The following is a 20,686-nucleotide window of genomic DNA, read 5'->3' as shown; positions in this document are numbered from 1 at the left end:
ATAAAGCCCCGTCAATAGCCTCATTCATAGAACTACCCTTGGGGCTAACAGGTTATGAATCAATCTGAACTCACCCAGATCTTTTTTAGAAACCAGCCCCAGGGGGAACAAACAAAAACATCCATGAGAACTAGGCTGAAAGGGGCAGCAACACGCCCCAGACTTATCTCCTTCAGGAAATTTACCCTAGCTAACGCCAGGTTGGATCTGAGAGATTGCTGGTTTTTACAGTAAGGGGAGTGCACATAACCTGCTGCTGGACTCCTAAAGCCTTCCTTAAACCTTTCATACAATATCCAAGCTGCGGCCTGGTTAGAGTAAGTATTGAGCCAAGGAACCTTTGCCATTAGGTTAACTGGGGAGGGAGGTCTGCCAAATTTCAAGTTGTCACTCCTGTTTTTTGGTGCCCTTCTCTCTGAACTTTTTATAACACTTAGACTCTGGATGGGAGACCTGACCACAGAACAAACAGCAATTTTTGAATCTGCAGGTTCCGGACGATCGGCTGCAGGTGCGCTGGTTAAAATCCCAGCAAGGCCCTTTCTTTGCCCCCCACCTCGGGTCACTGGTGGAACCTGTCCTTGTCTGAAAGGGCTGATCAGTACTACCTTGTGGCCAATTCATATGTCGGAGCTAAGTGATGATTTCAATCTGATCCCATCCCTCGATAGGCCTATTGGCTTTAATCGTCCCACCATATTCATAATGAGCACTCATAATCCTGTTCTGATAGCAAGCCAATTGCCCACCCAGATCATTGAAACGCTCCACCATAATGGCCTGATAGGTCGAGAAACCCCTGACCCAATTCACAATAGTCTCCTCAACCTTCTTCTTGTGTGTCCAATATCCAGAGTCCCTAGGGTGTGTGCATTCTTTACAGTGTTTGACCTCCTTCTTCTCAGACTTGTCCACCAACAAATCAAAAATGTCTACATACATCCCTTTCCATATCTTTTCCTTTACTTCCAGAGCGAATGTCACCCAAAGCCATAGGGGATAACGAGGGCCCAGTACCTATATTCGCTGCCCCCTGGGCAGGAGGAGACATTACTGTAGCTGCCACTCCCCACGGAACAGTAACACTCACTGCAGTACTCAGCACAGCAGACGTTTTGTCAATGACTGCACAAGAGCCCCACCAGCCAGCGGCACCTGACTCCCTGTAAGCGCTGAAGAAGAAGTAGCAGGGCAGTCGAACCCCCCATGGTCCCCTGTTATCCCTGACCAGCCCTTGCATTCCCAGGTGAGACACTAGGTGTTGTGCTTTCTCCATAACATCACCCTCGCCATCCCCCGCCAAGGTGCCCCCCCACCAGATGGATAAACAGCATTCCATCTCTGAAAGCCAAGGCAAACCAGATGATAAATTAGGCACCAGGGCCTTTTGAACTTGCCCACTGGCGGAGGTCACCCCAAAGCCCTACCCGCACCAACATTCTGCACAATGCCACCAGCCGCCACCGACCCAGTCACCGCTGTGGTAGTATCCTGCACTGCCACTTGGCCAGAGTTACTCACCACGGGGCCAAGTCCCCCGGCGTGACTCCCCCGGACGGGTCTGATAAATTTGCTGCAATGGGCTGAATAGGGGCATCCGGGGCCGGGGTCATACCCACCGGCACTGCCATCAAAGCGGTAGTGTCCTGATTCGCTTGCATGCCTGGGTCACCTGGCTCCTACACTTTCCCTGCCCCTGGGCTCTCTTTGGGACCGGGAGGATGCCTCCGAGAGGCTCTCCTGACCTCTTAGGCCTCTCAGCTTGCTCCTTGGGTCCCTCAGGCCTTAATGATGCAATGGCCTGGCCTGGCCTGGCCTGGCATTTGCACTTATAACAGCTCCTCAGTCCATGACAGCTTGGCCATGTTGCCCACTTACAGCCATTTTGATAACCCATAGGGCTTGCATAACACAATCACCACCAAGAGGCAACACCAGCCACGTAACGTGGGGTAGCTACACAACTGCGCAAGCAAACGTTGATAACAGCCACCCAAAACCTGCTGCCCTACTGTCAGGCACCAGGATCAAACAGCAAGCTAGCCCCAAGCAACCCAGCCCTGCAGCTCCTAAGGGGGCTATCTGAAATACAGAGAAGGAAAACACATCTAAAATCTGCCTTGACCCGCAGGCCAACCACACATTAACTGATAATGGCCCCTGTCCTGCCACTGTCCCCACCTCGCCAAGCCAACGCCAGAGCCAGCAGATTGTGCACAAAAAGGAAAACAGGCCCGAAAATTACAGGTGGAGTAACCCTGCACGCTCCAAACCCTGCTAAATGCTTCCAAATTACACCCCGCCACCTGCAGCACCAGGGCCCCTGCCGGAGCCACCACCGAGTCCCAAAACTTGGGTCAGGTGCGCAGCGGTCGAGCCCGTGAGGCTCCCAGGCAGGGTGCGACTGGGCTGCTGAAGAGATCCACGAGGAGCGTGATGAGTCTTCTGCCTGTGACACTTTCAATAGAAAACAAACAAAAACCCCTTGCGGGACGAGCACAGGACTGGTCCGATCCTCTTCTGTGGTCGGCCAGCGGGAGAAAAGACCCAGTCACCGGCCGTGACCCCTGTTATGGGTGGGGCCAATTCACATATCTCATTTGCGTGGCCCTGCTTCCGGGGCCGCGCTGGCACCTACACAAATCCCTCTTCATCATGTTTGGGGGTTGGAGGTGCATTGCACCCCCACCCAGTTATGCAGCCCCCGGTATGGACCCGCCATATGTGTGGCTCCCCCGATGTGGGGGACCCCGGTGCAGTTTTGTCTTAATGTGAGTGTAAAAGTGTCAAGCGTTACAGACATTTTATGCAGCCTGGATGAACTACAATCGACTGCCCCACCTCTGTGTGTTACGGTCTTATTTGTGGCCAGGAGAGTTATATGTTGCATTTTATTGTAATCACATTTATATAGGGCTTACTACCCCTAACTAGGCATTTAAGTTCATTACACCATGAAGCACTCTGCTCTGGAATCCAATGTTAGTGTTAAGGTAGTAGTTATTGGGTTTAGTTTTGTGAGGGGGGCTTAAGATGTAGTGAAAAGGGTGAGGAATGCAGATTAATAACGGTACCAAGAGAGAAATAATAACATTTTGTAAAATAACAAACATTTTTAAGACATTCAAAACTGATAGACGGAGAGTGTGTGTGCGTGTGTTTTTGTCTGTGTGTATGTAAAAAGTCCTTTTGAAATCCTATAGGCACCTCACCAAACCCAACTGAAAGCACATGTACCCTACATTTACCAGAAAATGCATTTATTAGGGGGTGCAAGACCCCATGCACCCCAGTAGCTATGCCCATGTCTGTAATAGGTACTGCGATAGGTACCTGATAGCAGTGCTTAATTTGTAAATAAAAAAGTGCTGCTGCCCAAAGCCGTCCTCTTAAAATGCGGCCGCTGCAGTTAAATGTGCAACACGGAATACTGAGGCGGCGTAAACCTGAAGCAATCTCGGCCCTCTTCAATCCATATAAAGCCACTCCCTGTCCCTTCAGCTCATACCTGCAGCTTTCTGCTTTCTCCAATTGTGACGCTTTTTCGTTTTTTCCCTTCCTCTGTCTTTCGCATATGTGTCGTTTGCTCGCAGCAAATGCTTGGAGCAGAAGAATTAGACACGGTCCTCAAATATAAGTGCTGGTGCTGAGCACCGGAAGCAACAAGCACAAATTAAGCACTGCCTGATAGGTACTAGAATAGGTGAACATTCTATCCGCTTTTAGGCTAACACCAGACCCACCACTTCAGCAAGGACAGCTCTTAGCAGTTGTGTTGTATTGGAACTTTTGTATAGCGTTTACTACCCCTCATATAGTACGTGGTGGGAAGCTCAGGGGTTGGAAGCATCAGTTGGCTCGAAGCATATGTAGGAAACTATCAAGTGGTTTAGGCTGTGCGTTAAAGAAGCAGTAATCTCATGGCCATAGCAACATGAGAGAATTACAGGGTATAAAATGCAACACCGATAAGGAGAGCCTGCAAACGCTGAAGCGGATGTCTTCTGAGGTTCACACTGGTTTTTACTACTGTCTTTTGGTACTTGTAGCCTGCGTTTATAATAATGTATGTAATACTACAGGCAGCAGAATGCAAAAGGGAAAACAGGAATGAATGTGCAACTCACCGTTTACATTAGGGTGTGACTTGAAATCTCTAAAACTTAATGCCCCCTCTTCTTGGATACTTAAAACACAGTGTGCAGCACCTACCACCAGTTACCGTATTTTGCAATTTTGGAATGTTAAAAATAACAGAAAAAATGCCAATCTGTTATTCATTTATACACATTAGCTCCCTGCAGCATTTACCACACACATGTAGCGCTAAGCACACAGAAAGACAAACACGGTTTAAATGTGGCTGACTGCCTGCCTTGCACCAGTGGCTTCCTCATCTCTGCCCTTGGCATCAAAGCTCCACTCTATCCGCCTTTCCGCCTCTGATTCTGGTGTCCCACAACCATTCTGTGGCCTGACAGTCTTTCCTCCTCCTGTCTTCTTCTGCTCAATACTTCTCTGTCCTCTGCGTTTTCCCAGCCTGCTCATTGATAAAGGCCAATTTTATTTATGTTCCTTGCCTCTTTTTTCTCTTTGTCTTTCTTTTCTGTCCATGCCGTTCTCACACTGTTGTTCTTTTGTTTTCAGGTCTTCAACCGGATCACCTGTGGAGCCAACGGGCTGTGAGACTTACGTGCCTGGTAAGTGTACACTTATACGTGGCCCTTCTGCGTCTCCTAACTCAGCACTCCCCTGCACCATAAGCCGTTTAGATCATGCGCCATAGGCCGCAGTTAACTGGTACCTTGACCAATGGTCCCCCTAACTTAGGTCCTACCTTTGCCCTTGACTGATCTGTTAGGTGAGGAAAATCTCTTAATTTCAGTTTCAGCTGGACTCAACACAATTACCTCACTTAAAGCCATTCAGCACTCGTTGTGTTCGAGCCTTATCCTGGCTGGGAGCTAGCTGGAGCTAACACCTAGATGCCAAGGTTTTTTATATTTCCAATCCCGCTACGTAAGAAATACGCCGTGCTGGTAGCAAAGTCTGGTGTGTACGTCTATATCAGTGGTTCCCAAACATTTTCGACCCACGGCTCCCTTGATCTATTGGCCACTGGCTGCGGCTCCCCATTATGTTACTTTTTGTTGGCGGTGGGGGATGTAAGCCTGGCCTAGGGAGTACATCCATTTTTCTCCCTGAAAAGAATTGGGATGACGCCAATGAAGGTATTGTAATTCTATATATAACTGTAAAAAATAAAAATGTAACAGTTGTTTAATTACAGCATGCATAGGGTTTTTTAGTAAGGGGAAAATATTGGTTGACGGTAACCCTAGTAAAATGGGCAGGTCTCATTTTTATGTAGTTATAACATAACTGTTTAAATATTGTGAAATGTAGAATCCCTTTATTTGTGTTTAACCACCAGAGGGCGCTCAAGGACAAAATTAAAAAAGAGCTGCTACAACTGAGTAGTTTTATTTTGTAGGAACTGGCCCAAGGGCTATAAATAGCTCAGTGGTTCCCAAGAAACCTTTTTTTTTTTTAGCAACCTTACATTAAGAAAAGACTGAAACGATACCTTGCAGTTTGTATGCAGTCTTAATTCCATTTTATTTCAATAGGCTACATTACAGGGATTGTAACTTATGGCATGTACATAATACAATGCTTTCTACAACTAAAGCACTAACCCACTGAGCAACCCACATAAAATACTGACCTTGAACCAGCATATTATACGCTGTGCTTCACAATGGGCACATCAATCCTCGGTGCTATTTCATGATGAGTCAGATCTTCTGCTAGAGTGCACACACATCTCGGCAGCAAAAGTACTATCAGCGCTATCACACTGGTATTATACCCTGGCAATGGCAGGACACGCATAGATCACTGCTGCAGGTGACACAAACCTATAGGATATTTTAAAATGCAGTGTGAGTATGGGGCGGCGTTTTTTTTTTTTTTAATAAAAGAGTACTTTGACAGGCTCCGCTCCTCATGACTCCACCTCTTTCTGCTTTCAAATCTTGCTCCCCAATGTGTGGGATCCCAGAATACATACATGTTTTCTGTTCCGTGATTTCCGTCACCTAACCAATGGCTGTGTTATACCCCCTGTACCGCGTGTACACCTGACTGCTGCATCTCTGTATCTAAGACTGTGGCGCTCCTTGTGCATCACAGGTCTTCACTCCTTTCTAAGGTGGCGCCTGGCTCCCCCCTGGGGCCCTCCCACTCGGTCCTAGGCTCCATTGTCTCCGCCAGGGACTCTTGCAATCTAGGCCTCCGTTTCCCTTTATGCGAAGCGTGCCTCTCCCCGTAGCCCAGACCTTGGCACCCTGCATTATAGCTATAGATCCCTTGTACCCGAGTCAATGGACGCCTTCATCGCAGGACGTGTTTCCCTGTATCCCACGCTGTTATCCACTGAACCCAAGGTAGTGGATTCGATGTATCTCCTTTGCTATATTTCAGAGGTTGGATCCCCTATATCCTATGCCGTGGTTCCCTATACCCCAGACAGTGCCCCCTTATACCCCACGCCGTATTCCACTGTACCATGCACACTGAATACTCTATCCGAGGTCGTGGTGCCCCGCAGGCCCCTGGCACCGGATCTCCTGCACCCAGTTTGTTGATCGCAGTGGACCCCAGACACGGATCCCTCGACCCAAGGCTGTGGCATCTTGTACCCCCGAAGATGGACACTGTCTCAGGCCAGAATGGATCACCTGCCCCACAGATCGTGGTTTCCAGTAGCACAGACAACGGATCCCCTGTATCCAGGTGCCCTAGGCTGCCTCGGGTCCTGAGATGCGCATCACTCAGGTCGTGTGTGTGCCTGAGTTCTGCTGCCTGCGGCCTCCTCTACTGTACCCTCAGGCCGTGGCTCCTTCGTGGCCCCCTTCAGTACCCCAGACTGTGCTCAGGTGACACCTCCATGCAGACCCCCGGATAGTGTGTGGTCCCCTGAGCCCTGCAGTCTCCGCCTTTGCTGCGGCCTCTTCCTGTGCCCCCCCCCCCCCCCCCACCCCCCCCGTACCGCAGGCTGGTGCCACGCTCCTGCAGGTGTCAGGTGGTGTCTCCGCCTCTGCTGGCGGATATCCTGCTCCAGGAGCCGTCAACCCGCTGCACGGGACGGAGGGAGGCCGGCCGCTGCTGCGCAGGGGGCGTCACTGAGTGACCTCGCAGGGCCCGAGAGAGGGTCTGCCGCCCACCAGCATCTAGAGGGACACCGAGGAGCCTGGCAGACGCAGGTACATACTCAGCTGCACACCCGCCCCTCGGCCCCCACGCACTCTCCTTCAACTCATGACACCGCATGGCACCATTGTATACACATACACCTGAGCACGGTGAAGGAACAAGCAGGACCCAGGCTGTTCATTTTTAAAGCAATCGCACACATTTATGTGTAACAAGCATTTTCAAAGGCAGTAGGCCTGGCTAAGAACTGAACGTTCTGATGCACCTGTCAGTTCACCCACACAGTTACTCATCATCCGTGCGGTTAATAATTCGTTCTTGCACTCATGCAGCTTTACTTCGGCACATTGACACATTCTTGCATTCACCCACTCACCCATGCATAATAGCAAGAACTCCTTCGCTCTTTCAGATATCAGCAAAATCTATTGACTTTGCTGCTAGTTTGTGAGCAGTATGAGTGTGCTGTCAGTACTGTGTGACTGCTAGTGTGTGAAGGGTGTGGGGCTGCTGCTAGAAAAGCCAGACTGCTAGTGTTTGCGAAGGAGTAAGAATGCTTTTGGTGGTGTGTGACCGCTAGACTGTGATGATTGTAAGAGTGCTGTCAGTGATGTGAGACTGCTACTTTACAAGGGATAAGAGTGCAGTCCTATTAGTGCGAGACCGCTAGTGTGAGGCGTGTGAAAGTACTATCAGTAGTGGGTGACGGCTACTCTGTGAGGGCTGTGACAGTGCTTTTAGTAGTGACCTCTACTCTGATGGATATGAATGTGCTGTCCCTAGAGTGAGACTGCTAGTATGTGACTGGTGAAGTGGAGTTTGACAGTCTGTGAAGGGTGTGTGAGTGCCTCTGGTAGTCTTTGACTGCTAGCCTGTGAGGGGTGTGAGCCTGCTTCTAGTAGTCTATGACTGCTAGTCTGTGAGGGGGTGTGAGCGTTCCTCTGGTGGTCTGTGGCTGCTAGCCTGAGAGGGGGTGAGCGTGCTTCTGGTAGTCTGTGTCTTGTGTGAGTGTGCTTCTGGTAGTCTGACTGCTAGTCTGTCAGGGGTGTGGACGTTCCTCTGGTAGTCTGTGACTGCTTGTGTGAGAGGGCTGTGAGTTCACTTCTAGTAGTCTGTGACTGTTAGTCTGTGAGGGGTGTAAGCAGGCCTCTCGTAGCCTGTGACTGGTGTGAGTGTGCTTCTGGTAGTCTGTGACTGCTAGCAGTGCTTAATTTGTAAATAACAAGGTGCCGGTGCTCAAACCTCTCCTCTTAAACACGCGGCTGCTGCAATTAAATGCGGGAACACGGAATATTGAGGTAGTGTAATCCTGAAACCATCTCGGGCCACTTCATTCCATTTAAAGCCGCTCCCTACCACTTCAGCTCGCTTTCGCAGCTTTCTGCTTTCTCCGATTGTGACGCTTTTTCGTTTTTCTCTTCCTCCGTCTTTCCCATATGTGTCTTTTGCTCGCAGCAAACGCTTGGGGATGAAGAATAAGCGTCGGCCCTCAACAATAAGTGCCGGTGCTCAGCACCTGAAACAACAAGCACAAATTAAGCACTGACTGCTAGTCTGTGAGGGATGTGAGGTCTGTGACTGGAGTGAGTGTGCTTCTGGTAGGCTGTGACTGCTAGTCTGTGAGGGATGTGAGGTGCTTCTGGTAGTCTGTGGTTGTTAGTCTATGAGGGATGTGAGGTGCTTCTGGTAGTCTGTGAGGGGTGTGAGCATGATTCTGTTAGTCTGTGGCTACTGGTCCGTGAGGGGTGTGAGTGTTCTTCTGGTGGTCTGTGGCTACTAGTCTGTGAGGGGTGTGAGCAGTGCTTAATTTGTAAATAAGGAGGTGCCGCTGCTCAAAGCCTTTCTCTTAAACACAAGGCTGCTGTAATTAAATCTCCCAGCACTGAATACTGAGGCAGCGTAATCCTGAAGCCATCTCGGACCTCTTCAATCCATTTACGGCCACCCCTGCCCCTTCAGCTCATCCTGCAACTTTTTAATTTCTCCTTTTGAGACGCTTTTTCGTTTTTCCCTTCCTCCGTCTTAATAATGCAGAATGCTAGCACTGCTATAGGAGAATCAGGGAGCACGCCACAGAGGGTCTGCTTTGTTTATTGTAAAATGCACCACCCACCAGCCCGTGTTATACTCCTCTGCATCACTATATGTCCCCCGTAAGAGTAGGGAATCAGCAATGCGTCACGTCACATGCACCTGTTTTTTCACCTGCATCAGGCACTACGATTAATTTGTGATTGCAGTGCCACAGCTGACAAGGGGAAAGCGGACACACATGCAGGCCTATTTTCCTCTGAGGAATCGGGGAATAACAGTGCACCTTCATTGCACTTCAAGTTAAAAAAATGAAAACTGGCATTGAGGAGTCCCAGGGCCATCAGTGGTTACAGGACTCCAGTTGTGACAGTTATAGACATTTTACCACAGGGCCTTAGACCACTACTAAGCACCATGGATGGAACAAACATTGTCCAGCCCTGACGGCGATACAGACAGCAGGATCTTTAGAAGACCTCATGTTACTAATACAGTTCAACATACTTCTTACTTACATATACATTATGGAGTGGGATTATGGAGAGCCCCATTCAGCCATTGGCTGTTAGCATGTTTTAGCAGTTGCCATTGGCTGGGTTTGCTCTTCTTAAAACCATGGCGTTTCATGAAAAGCTATATGGAGCTTTAAGTAGTTCCCTTTGGTAACATTTCCATTGTTGCCCATATCATTTTGCCCCCACACCGCCTCTTTACGTAAATCTATTGCCACTGTTCATTATTTTAGTTTTGAAAATGCTTGTTGAATTATACCCTATTGACAAAGCCAATAGCATTGTCTTGCCAAGTTGAATGAAAAAAAAACATTCATAAGGGCTACTGTGAATGCCAGCAGCCATCTTGAAAAGGATTTTCTATTGTATTTTTGAAAAACCATGACAAGATGACGACTGTACACGAACAGGGACCACAAGATATGAAAGAAGCAGACAGTAGGAGATGTGCTGGGATGTGAACTAAACTAACTGGAACAAATCACATTAAAGCATCACAGTGAAGGCTTAATGCAGAGTAAGAGGCAGCAGATGGGGTGCGCTGTGCGTCAGTGGGTAAAGAACCCATTGCATTCTAGGGGTGATTCAGGTTTTAGCAGTGGGAGAGACTCAACTGAAGTCTTTGGTATTATTGAAGCCCTGTTGTAGATTCCAATAAAAATCTATGAGATTTCTGCAGCCATGCTGCACACCCTCCATTGAAGTCCATTGCTTATTGGGGCCATCATTGAGACTCCATTGAAGTCTGATTGCTGACTGAGGTTATGATAACTTCAGTAACGTCTATGGGGCTATTGAGACAGTGATGTAAACCCTATTGAAAGCTGTGAGGTACCTGAGGTTATTAAGTCTGTGGGTTTGCTGATGCCATGGTGTAGACTCCATTGGATTCTTTAGGTTGACTGAGGTTACGATGACCCAATTAACGCCCTTGGGGTTATTCATGCCATGGAGTGACTGAGGTTATGCTGCAGACTCAATTAATGTGTATAGGGTTATTTAGCACTTGGTATAGATTCTGTTGGAGTCTATAGGTTGACTGAGATTAGTTTGACAACTCTTTTCTTTGCCCCACTATGGCCTGTTCAGTCGCTAACAGAGATAGATACTACCAGTGCCACAACTGTCTGCTCTCAAATGTTCACAAGTGAGGAAAGTACACTCTGTTCTGTCTCATTTTGCTCTTGGAGCCCTTTTTTGCATATGGACCTCTTGACTTTAACTATGTTTCTTAATTCCATCAAATCAGGATGACTGTTATACCCCCTTTCACCTTTGCTTCTTCACAAACTATGTCCACAACTCATCCAGCTAACAACCCAACATCTGAACTCCTCAATTTTAGAAGGTCGAGGTCCCAAAGCATGGAAACATACAATGGTAAGCCAACTGCTTAAAAAACAACAACCTTGACCTCCTAAATTGGTTCAACTACAGGACAATTGTGCTTTTGGACATACTGGCCAAAATTCTCGAAACTCATGTAAACCAACAACTCACAGCTTTTATAGAATCAAATGACCTTCTGCACTCCTCTCAGTCAGGCCAGCTATAGAATGGAATCAGCCCTACTCAATGTCACTGAACAACTAAGGTTCCAGCTGGACAATGGAAGTACTGTGGCCCTGATTTTGCTGGATCTTAGTGCCACATTTGACACGGTAAACTATAACATTCTGCTCCAAAGGGTGTACATGGCCAGGCACTGACCTGGCTCAGTTCATTCCTGCAGCAACGCCCTTTTCAGGTCTACACAAAACAGCACTGCCCAAAGCCTTATCTGCTTTCATCTGCGGCACGGGTTCTACACTTAGTCTGATTGTGGTCAATATTTATGTACAGCCACAGGCAGATATTGTGGAAAGCCGCAGTCTCACCCTTTCTCTCACACAGATGACCCAGATTGCTGTCTCGCCGTCATCCAAGGAGAACCGCAGTGCTGATGCTCTAAATATCTGCCTCATGAAAGTGGCTCCCTGGATGAAAAACTCCCTCAAACTGAATGGGACAAGACTGAGATTCTCCTGGTGGGCAACCAACCTCATTGCTGGGGACCCCATTTGCGGCCAGAGATTCTTGGTGCATCTTCTATCCCAGTCCTGGCTCGCGGGGGTAAAGGGGCAGCACGTGGGTGTGAGGGGGGCAAACGGGGGAAAAATCAACAAAAAAAAGTTTTTTTCTAAAAAATTTACCTACCTCACTGCATGCACAGGCTCCCAGCCTGTCCTGCGGCCAATCCTAACGCTGCTTTCATGCCGAGACGGCCGGCCAAACATACATGTGCACTGAGGGGGAGTTGCACTCCCCTTCTGTCACTGTCATCTCCTGTGGCCACGCTGCTGCTGCTGGAGGGGGGCAACGCTCCTCTGCCTTAGCGGATGAAACGCCCCTGCCCAGTGCTTGTAGTTAAGAATCTGGGCTATTTGATGCATAATAAGCTCTCAGTGAAGCATCAGATTACTAAGGTAACGTCTACCTGTTTTAGTTCTAAGGTGGCTAAAGAAAATCCTCGGCCGCCTTCCCGTCTCTGCTCAGAGAACAGTGCTTTGGGTACTGATTATTTCCAGGCTGGATTACAATATTTTTTATTTAGGGGTCCTTAAGGCCTCACTATTGCGGCTTAAGGTAGTTCAGAAGGCAGCTGCAAATTACTACTCTAGCCCCTGAATATATTTCTATGGCCAAGCTTTTTCAAGAAATCCATTGGCGCCCAATCGAGAAGCAAATCCACTTTAAAGCCCTGTGCTGTATGCATAAACTTATGTCAAATTCAAGTCCCCAATATCTCAGATCTTTGGTGTCAGCTTACAAGCCGAACCACTCTCTGCGCTCCTGCAATACAAATCTCTCCACAGTCCCCAGAGTGAGGAGAACCCATCAAGGGGACAAGTCCTTTTCCTATTTGAGTCCCTAGCTGGAACACTTTGCCTACTGTTATGAGATTGTGCCGATCTTCCTCTGCTTTTCAGAAGGTTTTAAATACCTGGCTTTTCTGAGTTTGTGCGTGGGGTTAGTCCAGATCGATTTACCATGAAGTACTTAGCCGTGGGAAACCCTGTTAGGGTAGTTATGCGCACTGCAAATCTTTAATAATATAAAATAATACTTAACGTCTATGGAGTTACTGAGTCTTTGAGTGATAATCAATTAACATGTTTCAGGTTGACAGTCTACGAATACAGCCATTAAAATCCATAGATGTATTGAGGTTATATGTGGAATAAGCTATGAAAATACACAAGATGATCCGCTTTAGTTGCTTTATGTTTTGAAATTGGTCAATTCTTCTCCATTCCTCAGGTGCCTCCTCTGAAGGCCGAGGGCCCTCTCCCTTCAGAACATCATGGAGCTGTCAGAGTTGATCAAAACCGCCCGGGTGGACAAAGTCCAGCTGTCCTGCCCCCTGCGCTCCCCTATAAGAGGGACCCTGTGCATCACCAGCCACCACCTCCTCCTCTCGCCGCGGGGAGGCGCGACCGAGGAAGGGAAACAAGAGGACATGGTGCTGTGGCTCCTTCTCCGGAACGTGGATGCCATTGAGAAGAGGTGAGCCAGCAGGGAGGCGGGACTAAGACTGGGGCCCATGAAACAATGCCGTCCCCCTCTTAAAAGGGGAATGGTCAAATGACTGCAGGTGGAAACGCTGCCTGTGACACATTTCCGCAAGCCCACATTAAAAAAAAAAAAAAATACACAATGTTCCAGCAACGTGGTGGGCTGTCCAGGGCCAAAACATGTTTTTTCAGTACCCTGGGGTTCTGTACTTTTTTTTATTTAAAAGTAGTGTTATTTTAGTTGTGGCTTCTCTAATCTATTGTTCCCTTTATTAAGTGATAAAGAAAGTTTGGGGAAGAAGGACACCTCACAGGACCTTACTGTGTGTAAAAGGCCGCTTTATTGGAAACAGGTGCACTCACAAATCATTATAAACACTTGGCCTTCTGCCTCACAAAACTAAAGCCTCACTATACATTAATTTTCCTACTTCCTCTCTCCCCCCTCCCCTACCCACCCACCTCCCTTACTTTTTAACCCCATGTCCTTTTAACCCTTCAAATGTACTGCTTTCTCTCATAATCCAAATGCCACGTTACTAGTCTCCTAATGTCCACCTATCTGTCCTAATTGTCCTGCTGTCATCCACTCCCTTTCCCACCTGAAAATATGTTGCCAGCACAGCTGTCCCTCCCTGTCGTCATATTCCTGCGAACTGTCCCCTCCCTGTCGTCATATTCCTGCGAACTGTCCCAATCCCCGCCACCAAGAAAAGGCAACCTTGCCTTTCCTGCTCCCCCCCCAGTTCTCCTTCTCTTCCTAGACTTTGCCTTAAACCTCTCGGAATAAAGCTATTAAAGCTTCTTTCAATTGCAGCAAATATAACTCCATGCCCATGAAGGACAGGTGTACACCATCATCTCTAAAAAATTCCTTGTCTTCAAACTTCAGGTCACCGTGTTCCAAACACATGATACCCTGCATTCCACAAAATAATTTAATCTCCTTATTAATCTTTCTCCGTGCCTTCTCTATAGCCCCTGGCTTTCGTGCCCCTCTCCAAATCCTGTGAGGTACAAACGCTGTCCAAACCAAATGGCACCCATGCCACTGTCGTTTAATTTCCAGTAAATCCCTTTTCATATCCTTAAGCACATCTAACCCAGTTCTGTGCACCAAGTCGTTCTCGCCTAAGTGAATGAGTAGTACATCTGGACAAAACCCCTGACCCTTCATATCCCTAAATGTCACTAACAATTGTCGCCACTTCATCCCTCCTTTTCTTGTCCATTTCACCCTATATCTATCCCGGTCCATTCCTAAGTTATCCCCAATTGCTGTGTGCTGAGCTTGACGCTGTGCCCACTTAATAAAGGAGTGTCCGACGACACAAATATACAGGAACTACACCTCTGGTCCCGGTACGGAGCTATAGTAAAAGGAAAAAAGACATGTCACTCCACTAGTCCAACAAACCAGAACCCCCTTTCCTCACATACCGCCTATACGGGTCTGACTTCCAGCTTCCCAAAGCCATTATTCGTCTGTCCGTCCATCCCCTACACCCTGCTTCCGTCGTCGTTCCGATCCGAAACGAATGTGTGCCAAATTGATCCCTGTCTTGACCAATGCGCCACAATCCCAGACGCAATACACCTAACAACTGATGCGCTGACACCCTCGCCCCGTCTGATACCTGAAAACCCCCTGACCTCTTTCCCAAACCGTCCTTTTTAACTCCTGACCCCAACGAATGGGACACACATCAGATTCCGGATAAGCTGCCAATATAACCAGCGCCCGAAACCTTGTTGGTCTGTCTTGGAACTCCCAATTCTCACAACCAAATGATCACGCCCAAAATCTATGTCGTCCCACGTCACCCCGCTCTGTCTCCGTGCCCCCAGGAGCTCCGATACTCTGAAAGCTCCAAAAAACATCCATGTCATCAAAGTATGGAAAAGCAGGCATTCGAACGCATTATAACAAATGCCATCCAAAACGTGCATCACCCTTTTCAACAAGGCCAAAGTCAGCGGCTGTCTCCCTGACCCCTTTCTCCCGTCCTCCTTCGCCCAACCGCCTAGAATACGCTGACCCAACTCCCCCACAGATGGAGAGTATCCCCACAACAATTTGCCCATAAATGCAATTCCTGCTAACTTCCCGTAGATGGTAATCCTGGACTGTCGTCTCTCTACCAACTCCATGATAAAACGTACCACATCCTCCAATCTATCTCGATCATCGTCCCTGCGACAAGCTCCAGACCGTGTGAATTCCCGCCAAGCTCGCACATACGCCTGCTGAGTAGATGGCGCCAACGAGTTTAACAGCAATCTTAGTATTCTGTCTCTCCTGCGGACCACAACGCTGCCGGCATCCGAGTCCTGCACAAGGTTTCGCCCGCAACGAGCCCATGGAATCTCTCCCACAGTGAACGAGACAACGCATCCGCAATGTTATTGTTCACTCCCGGTACATGTCTGGCTGTAAAGTGAATATCGCGGCGCAAGCAGTGAAGCACAAAAACTTGCAATAACTGCAGCACCTGCACCTCCCTTGCGGGCTGCCTATTGACTACCTGTACAACTGCTAAGTTGTCCACTCTAAACAGTACCTTATGGTGCTCCAGTAAATGTCCCCAGATGCATACCGCGACTATCAGCGGAAATAACTCTAGGAATGCAATGCTCCGCCCGCCCTTGGCCCACGACGCCGGCCACGTTTCAGCACAATACTTACCGTCCCAGTACACCTTAAACCCAGACCCGCCAAGCGCATCTGTAAAAATGTGCACGTCCCAGTCCACCACCTGCCATGTCTGCAATGGAATACCATTGAAATGTTCCAAAAAGACACCCCACATCCTCAAGTCCGCTTTTACACCAGCGCGAAGCCGCACATGATGGTGTGGTAACTGTCGCCCCGCCAATGCCATCCCCAGTCTCCTACAGAAAGTCCGCCCTGCTCTCACTACGCGGCACGCAAAATTAAGATGACCCAGCAGCACCTGAATGTCCTGCACTGTCACCTTATGTCTCCTTAAGAGGTCCTTGAGCCTCCCCACCATGACCTCTTTCTTTTCTTACGGCAACCGCGCCACCATCATGTCAGTATCCAGCTCAATACCTAAAAATGGCAAATTCGTGCAGGGCCCAACTGTTTTTTCGGGGGCCAGGGGAACACCCAGGTCCCCCATAATATCCTGAAATTTCCGCAGGACGACCGCGCAATGGTCCTACCTTGGCGGCACCACAAAAAAGAAATCATCCAAGTAGTGTGTCACAGCAGCATGCCCTGTTGCTGCTGAAAATATCCACTGTAAAAAGGTACTGAAACACTCAAACAAAGAACATGATATGGAACAGCCCATAGGTAGAGCCTTATCCACATACAAATGGCCTCGAAATTGAATGCCTAATAACTCAGAATCACTGGGATGCACTGGCAAAAGTCGAAAAGCAGACTTAATATCTGTCTTGGCCATCAATGCGCCTGGTCCAAAGTCTACACCAATTCAATAGCCACGTCCACCGACGCATATGACACCTTTGTCTATTCCTCTGGGATGAAATCATTAACAGAGGACCCTTCCGGCCACGAAAAATGATGTATGAGTCTAAACTGTCCTGGTTCTTTTTTGGGGACCACACCAATAGGGGACACTATGAGATGTTCTAACGGCCACTCCATGAAAGGACCTTCAATACGTCCTTCGGCTATTTCCTTGTGTAATTTCTCTTGCACAATGTCCTCCTTTCCTGTAACCGATCGCAAATTATCCGCCCACCGCCGCACCCATAGGCCTTCGTATCCCGAAGAAAACCCCTCAGAAAAGCCCCTAAACAAAATATGGGCAGCCTGCCTGTCGTCGTAAACGTCCAACCACGGGACCAACTTGTGCAATCTAGCCCGAGTACGCGCTTTTTCCCAAAGGCCTGTGTCCGCTCTGATAGCGTCCTGTCTGCTGACTCCCCGAGGTGACTCCACCTGACTGTTGCCCTTTTCCTGTGCCCGAGCCCACCTGTGTTGCTGGGGCATAGCAGTGCAGAAGCGCATGTCATCCCGCGCATCGAGAGAACTCGTGGCGGAATTTACAGTACTCCCGGGTGCACAAACCCTTTTTGTAGTCCCAGCAAGCCCCCGTCTTGGCAGGACCGCTCCCAGACCCCGACGCTCCCTTCCCATTACTGCTCGCCCCACCCTGAGATGGGTGCCCTCGAAAGAGCCGGTAAGTAATGGGCAACCCACTCACCGTGAAGACGATCTTCCCGAATTTCGCTGGCCCCATGTTGTGTTGCCATAGATCCGCGTCAGTCTCACCCCATTTGACCTCCTCATCTGCTGCAATTCTCACCCTGAACTCTTCGTCATATTGGACCCAGGCATAACTGCCGTAATTCAGATAAGCCTTCCTAATTACGTCCAAATATTAAAAAAGCGCCACTGCCCAGGAAAGCGGTCGCAGTATACGCTGGCATAAATCAAAAACTCAGCCGTCCAATTTTCTCCACATATTCCCCTTTCCATATTTTCTCTTTAGTGGCCAACATTAAATGGGCCCCCAGTGGTTTAGCTGTGCCCATATATGGCAACTTTTTGGTTTTGTCTTGCCCTGAAGTTGTCTTTTCTGTCCCGGAGTCCGCTGCCTTCTCCCCTTTCATCTCCCCACCCTCCTGAGATGCAACCTTGTCTTGCTTCGATCCCATGCGTTCCAAACCCCTCTCCCCCTGTTCAGGCCCAACCCCTACATCCGTGACGTAAACCCCCTTATATAGCCTGTCCTGTGTGACACCTACCTTCCCCTCCACCGCCACCGAGATTGCCCCAGTGCGCACCGCACTGCGCTTCTTACTTGCTTTCAAAACAGGGGACCGCTCTGGTGTCCTCCTCCGTATCTGTCACTGTTGTCCGCCGTCCTGCGTGGGAGTCTGAAACGACTTAATAACAGGGTTAGACACCCCTCCCCCGGCGCTCCACCAGTCATCCGCCAAGTCCTCTCTCAGCTCCCCTTCTTCCATACTGTCCTCGCCATAATCTAATCATCCATCGTCTCAACCAAATCACCAGGCAAGCCCCCCCCGCCCTGAAAGCCTTGCCTTTACCTGTATCTCGCCCGCTGCACCATGCGCAGTTCCTGGAAATGCTGCACTAGATTGTCTCTCCTGCCTGAATGCTGCGACGCGGGGGCGCAAGACCCACTCCACCACGCCTCCCCGCGGGAACCACCATACCCGTGGACGCACCCGCAGATACCTCTCTCCTCGCCATACGGGTCCCGCCATCACTTCGTCCTGGGGTCCTCGGGCCGCTCCGGACCCGCCCAGGTCCCAACGCAACCGCTCACCATCCTCCCATGATAAGCCTGGAGTGCTGGGGAAACCTATGTTCACATTGCCCCCAAACTCACTAGTACCCTCCCAATCTCCTACCCCTCCTACCTCTTCCTTCCTCAAACTCCTCCTCTCCCCCTCCTCCCACTCCTGGGAAGCTACCCCCGTCCTCTGAAACCTCCCTGTACTCCACCCGGGTGTAGGTGCGCCGGGTAGGGAGCACCCGTAAAGTGATCCCGTCCTCTTCCTCTTCCACCCCCACCCATTCCCTTCCTCCTCCTCACTCCACTCCCAACCAACCTGTCCCTCACCTAATCCCTCTGACAAACTTAAAGACTCCTCATCCTCCCCATCCTGAAACCTGTCCTCAGTGTCCCTCAACTCACTATGCCCTCTCAGCAGCAACTCCTCACCTGGCTGTTCCTCCAGGGCCCAAGCTGCCTGGGGCCCCGGGCCCCTTTCGGCCTAACAACCTTTCAAGGCTGCCGTACGACCCCTGCCTCCCCACCGATCAAGCACAGCTCCCAGGCGGCGCTGCCCTGCTGCCTGCTGTCTGTGCCGTGGAGAGACATGTGCAGAAACAGATGGGCCTGGCGTGATCATGGGACGCCGCACAGCCGGGCCCAAAAAACTCCTGCCACTTGTCCCTCGTCACCCGTGCGCCCAGAGCTGCTCCCTCGTTTGCGTGGGCCAGCCCTGCGCGTCTTCAAAGCTGCAGAGGGGCCGGCGCGACGGGTCGGCGAGGCCCTCCAATGCCCTTTTGCCCAACACCTCCCCGGCACCTCCCCCCTCCCCTCCTACTTACCTCCTGCCTTACATCCAGAGCCCGCGGAGGGGAGCAGGCAAGAACCGCCGCCGCCAGTCCACTGGAGGCCCGTCGCGGTGGATGCGATGGGCCTACGACGCCCTCCTTCAGGATATCCAGGCGGCCTGCCTCTGCCAAGAGCCGGAGCGCCGCCTGGACCTTATCTTCTGACGACATAGCCGCAAACACCGTGCTGCATCAGGTAAGCCCCAAAAACTGCTCTGCACTTGTTTTTTCTTGTTTTTTTTTTTTTTTACGTTCTCGCCTGTAACTGCCCCAACTACCTACACCACTCAAAAACGCCCAATACTACCGGCCGGAAAAATGGTGGCGACACTTAAAATGGCTGGGCTTTATATTTCCCCCCATAGCCCAAAAGCGCCAAACAGCGCCTGTGGGCTATACCACTTCCCCAAACCTCCCGGGGGGGAGACCTCATTCTTCAGCAGTCCCTCTCGGGACCTCCTTAGCTTCATTAACTTTGTGGAAAATTGTGAATACAGACAAAAGACGTGCAAGGAAAGAATTCAAATAAAAACAGACTCATTTATTCTGAAGCTCATGCGAGTTACCATTTGCCGGTAGAGGCATTGAAAATACAGAACATTTTTAAAATCATACATTGGCTAAAAAAGGGTTGTGGTTTGGGAATATTTACGACATATCTGCTGTTTGAAAGTGTTTTAAAAAAATATTAAGTGTATATGACAAACTGAAATTGGAAACTTATTCAAAAACCTAGCAAAATATTTAAAGTGGCTGCACGCCACCAATCTGGATATTCTCTTGAAGTTTGTTGAATCCCTCAGAGCACAGCGGGTTCTGTTAATCCTATTTTTTTCTTCAATACTTATTTTAACTTCTTGCAAGATATACTTTTGAAATCTTGACACTGTTAGACTTTATAAATTCTGGGCTTCTAATTAGCCTGTAATAGGGAGGGGTTTTAGAAACAGGTTGCTGAGTGCCTTGCAAAGAACACCACTACACTCTGGTAAGAACGCTATCAATAGACTGGTTAAAATGGGCTTCTGTCAACTTCAAGGAGTGTCTTGTTAGACCACATGCATCCAGCCTTATACTGTAGTAGCCTGGATTCAAGTGTCACATGTCACCCCGCTCGGCCCCCTTCTGGCCTTGGTCCAGTTCACTAAGGACTTGTTTGTTTGTGAAATGTGTAAAAACAAAGTAAGAGGGAGTTCTTTTGGAGAATAAGGGACTCTGGTATGACCAACCAAAGAAAAAAAGCAGTTTGAGTCTGTCATGACTACTGGAGGGGCAGCGGG

General features: G+C 49.3%; 1 protein-coding gene across 8 annotated transcripts in view; it reads left to right on the top strand.

The window, feature by feature from the left end:
* The window catches only part of LOC138284503 (myotubularin-related protein 9-like), a 160,952-nt gene that overhangs the window by 38,271 nt on the left and 101,995 nt on the right, over positions 1-20,686 (top strand). For 6 of the 8 annotated variants that reach the window (XM_069223360.1, XM_069223362.1, XM_069223358.1 and 3 more), the window contains exons 3-4: positions 4,648-4,700; positions 13,065-13,310. In XM_069223360.1, coding sequence (XP_069079461.1) covers positions 13,108-13,310 — 203 coding nt within the window. In that variant the 5' untranslated portion in view covers positions 4,648-4,700; positions 13,065-13,107. Of the gene's footprint in view, positions 1-4,647; positions 4,701-7,109; positions 7,269-13,064; positions 13,311-13,903; positions 19,603-20,686 lie in introns of those variants that run through there. The other 2 variants (XM_069223361.1, XM_069223366.1) reach the window with 2 other exon arrangements.

This window comes from Pleurodeles waltl, chromosome 3_1 (genome assembly GCF_031143425.1).
Source record: "Pleurodeles waltl isolate 20211129_DDA chromosome 3_1, aPleWal1.hap1.20221129, whole genome shotgun sequence".
Lineage (NCBI taxonomy): Eukaryota > Metazoa > Chordata > Amphibia > Caudata > Salamandridae > Pleurodeles > Pleurodeles waltl.
The sequence above is the reverse complement of the archived record's forward strand: the minus strand, read 5'-3'. Positions and strand labels throughout refer to the sequence as shown.